Below are 11,703 nucleotides of genomic sequence, written 5' to 3' on the forward strand. Positions count from 1 at the left end.
TTTCAGCATTTTATATATATAGTGGAGATAAAGTTGGATTGATAATTTACAGGATATGCTGCATTAAATCAAGCATTAAAAACTAATCAATCGAGAACTAGATCCCTATGGAATTTGACCACATTATTAAATTACAAATTAATATGCTAGTAGGGTCAATCTCTAAATTAGACATAATGCTATATTTGTTTCACAGTTTTATTGTTACTGTTTTGTCTTATAGTTTTGTTTGCATGTTGGAAGTCAACTGCTAACAGTAATTTATAGTACCATCAATTTACCTCGATTAAGAGAGCTTCTATATAACTACTGATCAGGGTTACACTACTTTTCCAATGTTTTTCCACATTTTTCTAATTAATTAGCTGAGTTTTACATTATTTAGCTATCGCGTAACCTGTGGCCAGAACCCACCAATCTTCCATTTCACAAGCTATTCGATCTCAGTTTAAATTCTTGGGGAAAAAAAGTCCACTTCACTTTTCCAGCCATAGAAAATATTCTTACCATGCTCTACGAATACTCAGAATGAGTAATAGATATGAATGAGATATACTCAATCTTTTGGTTTTTTCATATTCAAATTCAAGTATATATCGTACACAAACATTTATAATAATAGAGAGTCCAAATATAGATAAGCATATTTAGCAGTAACAAACTCTTCAAATTAGTAGACATAACTTTCTCAAACATTTATAATAATTAAGGGTTCAAATATTTAGCAGTAACAAACTCTTCAAATTAGTAGACACAACTTTCAGAGTTCACGAACTTAAAGTTCATAGATGCATGTTTTCCACCATGTTTTTTTATTAGTAGATTCACAAAACTGCAGCTGAGTCTCACTAGTGAAATCAATTTTGGAAGACAAGATTTAGACAAAATGACGATTTCACAAACAAATATGTTCTAGAAGTTGGGTAATCTAATGATGATATATAACGATAAAAGTGCATGCTACAATTAATTTTGTTTTTACAGGCCACAAATCCGCACTCTTATTCTGTAAGCATGCTGATTGTTATAAAACATCTAATCAAAATTCTACCAGTGCATATATGACTACAGTGGATTCCTATTTACATCTTTATACAGCAAATAACGCGACCGGGTTTTTCCAAGCGCAGCGTACCTGAAAATGGTAGCAAAATTTATCAGTCTTCAAGCCCAAAATCAAATCTGCAGAAACTAAAGGAGGAGAACATTCTGACATCTTAGCAAGAAATTTTGAGAGTTTATTTTTTCCTCACCATTGCGGCACAAAAGGTGCCATCCATATAACGTCACCAGCTTGAACCGGATACCTATTTCACAATAGAAAACAGAGCAAAGTGATGAAAATGGGCTTTATTGCAAATACTGGTGTGAACAATCAGATGAGAACATGAGATATATTGACTTCAGAAGGCCTTAGCATGTTACTTTCAATGTTCTATTACTTGGTTAGAGCACGCCCTCTATGGTCCATGCAAGCACATTCCGTGGAAGATGGCATATGACATTAATAAGCAGACATGCCAGAAAACACAACTGTATGCAGTGAAAATATAAAAAGGAGAAAATATTCTTGTCTTCCCCATGTAGCTATTGATACTGCATGCCAAAAACATTTTTGAAAATTTTTTATTCCATGATAAACACAAATGGCAGATAAATGTGAGATAGCCAAAACTATCAGGCTGCTTTCTAGAGAATCTTCACACAATGGCTCCCAGATGATAAAGGCAATATATAGATAATTTGTAGTATGCTTTAACAAGGTTTCAACAGTCATTTATGACTCTTACCAGCTATCACCCAAGCGATAAATACCCTGTCCTTCTAAAAGCAACAAACCATGTTGATTATAATGGACCTCCTGCAAAAACCAAAAGGAAAACTCATCTCAAAAGATGCTCAACTATAAGGAGCACTGGGTTATTCAGCGTCACTGAAGTGTAATACAAATCAGAAGTTGATCAAAATGATTAATGAATGCACATGTTTAAGCCTAAAAATGTATCAAAAAGAAGAATTAGCAAACTTTAGCCTAATTCTGTTTACTTATAAGGTGTATTAGTCAACTTTATTTTTCCTTCTATTTTCTAGTTATGGTAATATATTTCCTGGTCTCTTTGCTTATAATCAGTTCTCTGATGACACATAAGTAACCAAAATAAATTTTAATACCAGCAATTATCAAATAACATAGTATCAATCATCCAGAAACAAAGGCTTACCTTCACATTAAGGAATTCTCCCGGTTGAAAATCCATAATCTATAATAAAGGGTCCAAAGTCAAAACGTCAGATATACAAACAAGAATTTATTGTCTTTATTTCAGTAAAGAACTCTTACCAATCCATATCATACCTAAGTAAACAAGGGAAATGATTCCAAGTTTTACATTTATTATGGAAATAATGACAAAATAGGATTTTGTTTCAATAACTGGAAAACAACTAACAATTGGTGAACCAAAGCAAGAATCTGAATGAAAAATAATAATCAGAAACCAGTCCACTTCTCCCTTAGTAAGAAACTGGGGCAATCAAGCCCAATTCATAATTTACAATTATCATTTACACTGTAAACTGCATCGCTCTAAGGTGATAAAACTTACTGCATCAAATGTTTTTGGCTTTAACCTTGGAAGACCTAATATATGAAGGTTTATTATCATGTAATCCAAATTCTCTCACCGACTGATCTAACAAAAGTTGCATGCTAGTTTAGCACTCAAAAGGGAAGTTATATGAAGCACAAAAATGACTGTAAAATGAAACATGGGATTAAGATTTGCAGCATGCATCCTTTATTACAATGAAGATTAATTTTCGTTTTTTAGGCATCCAACAAAAAGACAAAACTTAGTTTAGCATATATCTTTTTCAATCTTAAATTCTCAACCAAACAAAATTTGGATTTTTGTATTAGCAAATAACATAGACAACATCATAGGCTAAATCAAGACAAGAAGTGAAATTGTGTAGTGACTATAGCTTACATGGATATTGAAGTCATAAGGCATTGATGCTGGAAGAAGCTTCCTAAGTTCAAACACCTGTGAAGTAAAGAAAGGTCGTATGAGAAAAAAAATCCAGATATCATCATGTATATAAGTTCAGCATCGGGAATCCTTCTTAATGGGCAAAACAATCTCTTAAAAAAACAAAATCAATATAGTGCAATGTGATTGAATCACTTTACAAATGGGGAAATGGAATTATTTCCATATGTACAAATCTGGAGCCTAGAATAAATACTGACAAAAGAGCAAATAAGAAGAGGCAAAACTATATTACCTCACCAGGAGTTTCTAGAAGTGGCTGCTTATCTGTTGAACCAACAATATGCTCAGTGATGTGATTATCCAGAAAGGCATATCTACAAGGGGCAAGTAGCACATGCTAAGAGAACTAGATATTAATAATTAAGAATGTAGAACTAGTACATCATCCCAATAAGCTTTTTAAACGTGATTAGTCCTGCAACTAGTGACCTTGGTATCAGAATATACTAATATGAGAAGTTTAACAGATACACAACATGATGTGAGATGATGTACCTTCGTTCAAATACTACAAGAGTAGCAGAGCCATCACACTTCAGAGAATGATCAAAATTAGGAGGAAGATAAGCATATGAATCCACCTGCATAACAGAGAGAATGACATCAAGATTTATATCTCAATTAACGTATGCACCCCCCCCTTTTTTTTCCTTTTCTGAATTTTTGGTATTAAGAAAAACTGGAATGGAGATACATTTGTTTTTTCTTGTGAAAAAACTTGAAAGGTTCTTTTAATACAAATAATAAGGTACTGCTGATCTGAAACTACAAAATAAAACTAAAAGTAGGGGAAGATAAGCTGTTAACTTTTCAAATACTATTAGAGAAAGCTACGCCCACTAGCACATGGAAAAAATTTGGTGCCTCTACTAGAACATTGTAAAGGGGATCATGCTAATTTTATCGGTACTATTGCATTCATGACATATTGGTTAGTAAATGTAAACGGAGCATCCTTTACCACCAATTTGTTGCTAATGCCAGATGAATTGGTGAGAGTGACAGCACCCTGAGTCACAAATATGAGCCTAAGAACAAAGATATAATGGGAATTAAAACTCAAAGCAAAAAAATAAATGGACAGTGTAATTGTTATATTTGAGTCTTATCAATTTCTGCTAAAACTAAAAAACAAACAAAAACTCCCCACCTCTCCACATCATTAGGGGGAAGCCCTGACCTCGAGTTTTCTGTAAACAGATAAACAACAGTGTATTAAATCATGCACTTTGTTCCAATAGAACTGACACTCATATAGGATCAGACCTTGCATTTTTGCCAGATACATAACGAAATGTGAACCAATTGCGGGAGTTATTAAATATGCTCCCAGTGTATTTGTCCTGTCAAAATAACTCGAATCAATATACCCACGCTAACAAACTCAAAGATTTAAAAAATAAAAAAAAGTTTAAATCTAAACATGAGTGAAATACCAATCAGGCAAAGGACTGAAAACATGACTTTCTGGCGTTATTAACGCATGGTCCCTTCTGTAAACACTACGAGTGAAACCAGGTAAGTCTGCAAAGAAACCAAATTAAACTTGGAAAGCAAACATTTGTATTTCCCTTGTAAGCTGTAGCTGTCCAGAATTTATCAGAAGAAGCAAAAACTAACATAAACTAACCTTGGAGATGCGAAGGAGACAGAGTTGGGCTAGTGACTTTCCAGTACAAAGGTTTAGAGGAACTATCAGTTTGGTCCAATATGGAAGGAGCGGAACAGAATCCTTCATCACCCAGTACTAGGTTGAACACACCTGAGAAAGGAAAGGAAATGCGCACACACAAAAAATAACAATAAAGATCGGGATGATTGAAGTTAATAGTGGATAGGAAATCATAGGAGGAAAGTACTTATTAGAGTGAAGGATAAAAGTAGAAGTCGAGGAAGAGAGGGACTCTGCATTTTCTTCAGCGTATTTCGTTGTCGTATGGATTATGGAAAGGGACAAAATTGGACTGAGTACTGAGTCTGTTGTGTGATCTAGGATTTGGAGTATGAACCTTATTTTTAACAGGAAATTCTGAAACTCCCAAAGTTTGTGTTGGGGATTGAGTTGGACTCCCACTTTTTTTTTTTAATTTAGTTTACTTAAATGGAGCGAGGGTGTAATAGAATAAAATTTGTAATCAAATAAAGTTATTATCAGTAATTTAATTATTTAGTTAAAATGTAATTGAATAGAACTGTAATAGTATTATTGTCTTTAGTTGAATGAAATAGATATGTAATAGCATAAAGAAAAAAATTTAAAATTATCATAATACCCTTATTAGAATTGTTTAGTATTAAATTTTAATAAGATTATTATTAATTATTATTTAATAAAAATAAAAATAAATAATTTAACTATATTTTAATATAATTATTATTAAATATAATTTAATAACATTCTTAATATAATTATATTAAAATGTTTTTTATTTTTATATTTTTTATATTTAAATATTTAAATAATTTATTTACTATATTTTAAAATAGTACACTATTATTTGAATGCATTGCTTCTCAAGTTATGAGTTCAATTAAAGTTTCATTTATTTTTTATATAATTTTTATATAAAACTTTTTACAGTGTTATAATTTAAAATTAATTAACTGTATTAAACACAAAATTTTTATTAAAAAAAGAGTCACAAAGCATCCAAAAGAAAAAGAGTACCTTTTTATTTTTCTTTTTTCAACTAAAAGAAACAAAAAAATGTTTGTTGGGGCTTTTCTTTTTCTTGCCTTTTTTAATTGTTGGGGCTTTTCTCTCTTTGGAGGTGCATCATTTCTCACCTTTGTTTTTGGTGTTATAAGTCAAATACTTCTCTTTCGGATGAAGCTTGATTTATTTGATTAAAAATTGACATCATCAATGTACTCAAAATAAAAAAGTTTTGCTTCCAATTTAAATTTCCCTGGAATTGCCTATTTATCTGCTTAGTTACTTTGTCCACTAAATCCCAATGCTCCATAACAATACTCCCTCAACAGTTTTGCCATCCGGTTCAATACCGAAGAGATAAATACAATTTATTCTAATTGTTGAAGAAAATAAAACAAAATTCATTCAACTCTACACATCATCAGTAATGGGAAGATTATTATACCACAACAGTACATTTGAAAAAATCAACAACAAGATTTTCTGCAACAAAATTGAGGTCTCTCAAAATTGTGAACTTGCTCATCCTGTTGAGCCAACAGGCTTTTAGTGTAAGAACTAAGCTACTCCAGGCAAGCCATAAGTATCTGCAAGTAAAATTGATGGGATATTGATAGGCATTTAACTTAAGTTTGACACAAAACTAGAATATAAGAAAGTGAAGTTGAAATAAAACTGACACTAGCATAAGGATACTTCTTTACTTTTCACTCGCTCTCCCAAAATGGAAAACCTATGGCTTTGCTTGGTTGCAGAAATCTAAAAGAAAACAGCAAACGGGACCATGTTTCTAACAAAGCACATCATTGTTTTCATTTGAGACTAGTATCCCTTGAATGCAAAAATGGAGATCAACCCATTAAGATAATATGGTACCTAAAAAATGCCAGGCAACCTATTTTTCCCCCAGAAAAACTTTCGTGCAATAAAAAAGTGATGACAACTCTTCTTACTTAGCCAAAAGTCAAGCATAAGAGCCAAGAGTCTATAAAAGATACATGATAACAGCAAAAATATTATCATTTAGCAAAATATAATAATTTCCAAACACGAGTATTTTAACAAACAACTTATATAAAACATAAAATCAGCTGCCAAGTATTTCCATTCAAATACAGTAAATAAAAGGACAACTGCATTATTAATTATAGGCTGATCTGATGAGCTATAAGCTCAACTAGGACGGTCATAACTCATAAGTCATACCAATATGGTTATCTTCTATTCTTGATCGCTGCTTTATTTGTTTGTTATTATTATTGACTACAGATGCATGTAACTATAAGTTCTTTCTAGCAACAGAAAATTGAGAATAGTTGATTCACCACACATGCCAAAAAGGAATGAAAAGTTAAATAGCAAAAATATAGAACCTCATATAGCTGTACGCTCTTGAACTCACTAAAGGCGTTATAAAAAGGCTTGCTCCAAGAATCGACCATAGCCTGACAAGGAAAAAGAGTTAAAATGCATCATCAACAACAATAACTAGAAACAAGAGAAAAGAAAAGTTAGCAACCAACAACATGTTTTGTTTCTCAGTTGCAATTCAACTATTTTGAACAGATTTGCAAATGATATAGCCTATATGTATATAAAAAGAACAAATCAGTTAATACCTTACCACCGTATTGTTTTAGCTCAGACATATCATCAACATATCCTCTATTCAATTCATCAGCACTGCCCTAAATCAAATTAAAACAATTATTCACATTAAATTTCATGGAAAAAAGAGCACTTAAACAAACAAAGCTTAAGCTTACAGTCTTGCTCGTTCTTTCTCGATTTTTTCCTTGCTTGCAAGCAGCACACACAAGACAAAAAGTTAAAAAGAACTATAACGTAAAAAATCAAATATTTTAGAGTTAAAAAAGGGGGAGATAGAGGAATTGCCTTGTAAATATCGAAGAAGCAAATAGATGATTTTGAAGCGAAATGTTGAGGAGGTGAAGGGGAAATCTTTGGGTCTTCTTAAACACTATTGAGAGAAAGAAAAAGAAAGCAAAAAAAAATAGGGCAAAAAAATTGGAAGAGAGGAATATGGAAGAAACGGAGAGAGAAAATGTTTTACCTGACGCTGTAGTGAAGGATTGCCCGTCCGCTTTTTTCAGGTGAAAGAATAGGAGAGGGCAAAGTGGGGAGTGTGAAGGTCTCCTTAAACACCGAATGAGTAATCAGTGGTAAAGAAACAGAATAGAAAACAGACATTTCATTGCATACGCCCATAATGGAATAAGCCCGTAATGGGGCATTCCATTCAACCTAAACATGGGTTTAGGGTGGGCCCACAAAATAGGGTTGTAATGGCGATGTCATTACATTGAACCAAACATGCTGTAAAAATATTCAGTTTTGTTTGCATCAAATTACATTTTACTCATTTATATTTAAAATTTATGTTCTACCACTTTACCGTTAAACTTCGTTACTTGTCTAATAGTGGTCTTACATATCTTACGTGGTAATCTAAATTAAATTTAATTAAATTTCCATTTAAAACTTATTTGAACTCCCACGTAAGACTGTTGTTAGGAAGGTAACGGAGTTTAACAATAAAATAACCACTTCTTAACAAAATGATAATATAAATGACTAAAACGTAACATCTCAAACATAAGTGACTAAAATATAATCTGAAGCAAATAAAAGTTACTATTTTTGTATTTTAAAAAAAGTGTCTTTTTTTTAGGTTACCCTTTTTTTCCTTTCATTCTCCTTTTCTTTTTTATTTTTACATTAAGAAAGATTAATTATTTTGGTCAACATTTGATATTAATCCTCGTAATTTATTTAAATTATAGATTGAGTTCTTATACATTAATTTGATCAAATTTAGTCTTTATATTTTTCTAATTTCGAAATCCCAGCATTAAGTAAGTAACATTGTTAAATCCATAACTGGTTTTTTTTTGAGTAATATTTGAAAATAGCAAATTAACATAACATGACATTATAAATATAATAATATGTTTGTCAAGTTAGATTTTGAAAATGGCTTAACTTAATGTCTTCAACAGTTATTATTTGGTCAAGACTGGAATTTTAAAATTAATAAAATACAATGACTAAAAATAATCAATGTAAAGTATAAGAATTAAATTCATAACTTATACATAGAGTATGGAAACTAATGATAGAACTTAACCTTTAATTTTTTTTACCAAGAAAAACTAGTTATATGAAGGGGCATAAATGCACGTATTTATTTTAAATGATGATCCACTTACACTAATATAAAATTTTAAGTGTTTTTATACTTTTTCATAATTTTTCATACAATTAATATTTTATATGCAGGACAATTATAAGTATCTTAATAAAATCAATGATTGAATTATTAAAATTTAATCGTATAAAAATTAATTTGTCATTTTAAAAATTAATATATATTGTTAAAACTAAACTTCGATAATGATAATATAGAACAATCGCAAAATAATAAGAAAATAAAAATAAGAACACACAAATTTTACTTGGAAACCCTTTCAGAAAAACCCATCAGCAGAGAAGGAGAAATTCACTAATATTGAAAACCAAAAAACATTATTCTAATGAATGTCAAATAGAAGAAGTGTAGCTCTATACGGATTCTACTTGTGTGACATGGTCCGTACACAAATCCCCTTATTTTGCTACTATTTTGCTGATTGTTATTTATGAAGTTCATGTTTTCTAAAAAAAAAAGATTGATAAGTCAAAGTGATGGATTCTCTTTCAAAAAGTGTTTGGAAATGATCTCTCTATAGAAGAAGTTGAACTAATCAAGAACAATAGGCAAATAAAGCAGCATTCTACTCTTACAAAACTCTCTTCCTAACAGTCTAAAGGTTTCTTACAAGGGTTCTCTAAACCTTCAACCAAAGAACAAGAAGTTCATATCATAATCAATGGTTATCAATGAGTTTTTTTAAGAAGATATAATGCTTTAGACAATATCAAAAATGAATAAGAAAGGAAAGTTGAAGACATTACTTTGAACTTTGATGAAAAGTTGCACATAATGGACAAATTCAAAGTCTACTGTTGTAAAAGTTTTTGGCAATACTGGGGATATGGGTTCATTTCAAACCATATGACCTCTATTTGGAACCCTTCAAGTAAGTTTTTTTTTTAACTGATTAAGGCTTGACCATTTCATTATAATGATAAATGAATGTGTTGATTACAATAATGTCATTAAGAACGAACTTTGGTTTATTAAAAGTCATTTTATTATTGTTTGAATATAGGAATCAACTTTAGAGATTCATATTATGATATAAGTATCTCAAGGAAAGTTGGTGGCTGCATTGGCCCCTTATTCAAAATATAGTCACACAAATGGGAAAATATTACACACTTGTGTGTTCAACTCAATCTTAAGAAGTCTCTGTCAAGGTTTTTAACTATTGAAGGCTTCAAATAGCCTATCATCTATGAGGGCTTAAATTACGTTTGTTACCAATGTAGGAGAATAAACCATATTGTACCAAATGCCCTTTGACCTTTCTCAATCTTCCATTGACTATTCTTGTGCAAACCCTACCACAAGTGTTAATGTCCTTAATAAACCTCAAAGCATTAAAGAATGATATGCTCCATAGACTTGTCTAAAGGAATAAAATGAAACTCTCATTTCCCCATGCATGTAGTGGGCAAATAAAAGGTTATCTTAGGAGAAAAATAAAAAGGACTACTAAGCATCCCATGTCACTACTGCCATTTCACTGCCTAGTATGATATAGATTTCTTTCTCTATTTCTTTTCAAATTCGAAGGTTGCAACGAATGTCTTATCCTAAATAAATGACTTTGAGAATACTTTTTTTTCGTAACCTAGGTATAGTAATGATTGATCCCCTCGTTACTGGTGCTCTTAGAAGAAATAAACGACTGACCATGAAATGTGTTCCATTCCCATAAGCGGAGATCGAATCCCCGACCACATAGTTGAATATTATGGTTAACTTTCCATATTTACTGTTGAAGATACGATGACTGATAGTTGTATTAATTGTAGTGATGATAAGGTTGTGAATTTTGGATCTTTTGGTGCAATAAAGCTTTCTTCCTTAAATAATTCATTTTTCCAAGCTTTTGAACCTTAACCTCTCTTGATGGTAAGTAACAAGAACAATAATATGTTTCAAAGGTTGGAAATTTGGGGACTATATGCAAATCAAAGGATGAAGATTTGCGTGAAAGGAAATCTATTATGCTCTATAAGCAACCAATCATGACAAGGCTAGCTCATGTCATGTGTTAAGACCTAAGGCCAAGGGATGCTCAACCTCACCTATAAATAACCGTCACTGGCCTTAGGAGAATTTTTTCTTTAACCTTCCACCCTTGCCTGTTATACATTGATTTTTTCTCCTTTCTCGGCTACTCTCAACACTTTACCTCCATCTGAATCACTGTATTTCTCTATTCCTCTTTCAATCCTTAAATGATATAAGTAAATTATTAATGGTTTAATTTGATACGAATCAAAGTTTAAGAATTTGTTTGGGTTAAAAAAAGTAAGATCTTATTTAACTAAAATAACAAAGTTTAAGGGCTTATTTGAATGTAATAAAAGTACAATATTTTATAATGTAACAAAGTTAAAAGTTTATTTAACACTAACTTTTATTACATCTATTATGAGGATGAAAGTAAAATAATTTGTATTTTTTTAGAAGGAAACAACCGTAGTTTTTAAAAGCAAATCATAGTTTTTTTTTTAAGAAAGTAGCTTTTTTAGGTGTTCTTTATAAAGGTGGATGGTTTTCAATTCTTATCAGACACCCGTCTTGCACTGATTTAAATCATGTTACATTCATCCCCTATTTTTAGTACTAGCTTTTGTTATTATTTATAACATCCCATACCAGATCCGATCGCTGAATCCAAACTTTGAGATGTTATATTCGTTGCCGGAACAACTACAATCTCAATACCTTATATTTAAACAATTTATACATGATATTATATTCCATATGTAATCGTAACATGTTATATAATAATT

At 31.1% G+C, this 11,703-nt stretch overlaps 1 protein-coding gene across 7 annotated transcripts; it reads right to left on the minus strand.

Moving 5' to 3' along the window:
• Positions 1–908: 908 nt before the first annotated feature.
• LOC107946699 ((S)-ureidoglycine aminohydrolase) lies at positions 909–7,941 on the minus strand. 7 transcript variants are annotated; one of them, XM_041083425.1, is made up of 17 exons: positions 7,787–7,941; positions 7,479–7,693; positions 7,332–7,395; positions 7,086–7,157; positions 6,158–6,299; positions 4,687–4,818; positions 4,493–4,580; positions 4,323–4,399; positions 4,207–4,246; positions 4,018–4,084; positions 3,552–3,637; positions 3,289–3,370; positions 2,991–3,047; positions 2,223–2,261; positions 1,791–1,861; positions 1,254–1,307; positions 909–1,135 (listed from the first exon to the last, which is right to left on the minus strand). In XM_041083425.1, the coding sequence occupies exons 5-17, from the start codon at positions 6,168–6,170 to the stop codon at positions 1,066–1,068; spliced, it is 876 nt and encodes a 291-aa protein (XP_040939359.1). In that variant the 5' UTR covers positions 6,171–6,299; positions 7,086–7,157; positions 7,332–7,395; positions 7,479–7,693; positions 7,787–7,941; the 3' UTR covers positions 909–1,065. The 7 variants fall into 7 exon arrangements, with proteins under 7 accessions (XP_040939359.1, XP_040939360.1, XP_040939361.1 ...); XM_041083426.1 differs by having other exon boundaries at positions 7,337–7,395; positions 7,787–7,934; XM_041083427.1 differs by having other exon boundaries at positions 7,337–7,400; positions 7,787–7,934.
• Between the last annotated feature and the right edge of the window lie 3,762 nt (positions 7,942–11,703).

Source organism: Gossypium hirsutum, chromosome A12 (genome assembly GCF_007990345.1).
Source record: "Gossypium hirsutum isolate 1008001.06 chromosome A12, Gossypium_hirsutum_v2.1, whole genome shotgun sequence".
In the NCBI taxonomy this organism is placed as follows: domain Eukaryota; kingdom Viridiplantae; phylum Streptophyta; class Magnoliopsida; order Malvales; family Malvaceae; genus Gossypium; species Gossypium hirsutum.

Bases quoted from the DNA above. Each gene is read 5' to 3' on its own strand.
- LOC107946699 (XM_016881134.2), bottom strand. From the start codon at position 4,967: ATGCAGAGTCCCTCTCTTCCTCGACTTCTACTTTTATCCTTCACTCTA. The intron at 4,085-4,206 runs GTGGGGAGTTTT...CTTTGTTCTTAG, and splicing joins CCCCCTAATGATGTGGAGAG to GCTCATATTTGTGACTCAGG. The intron at 3,638-4,017 runs GTAAAGGATGCT...TCTGTTATGCAG, and splicing joins GCATTAGCAACAAATTGGTG to GTGGATTCATATGCTTATCT.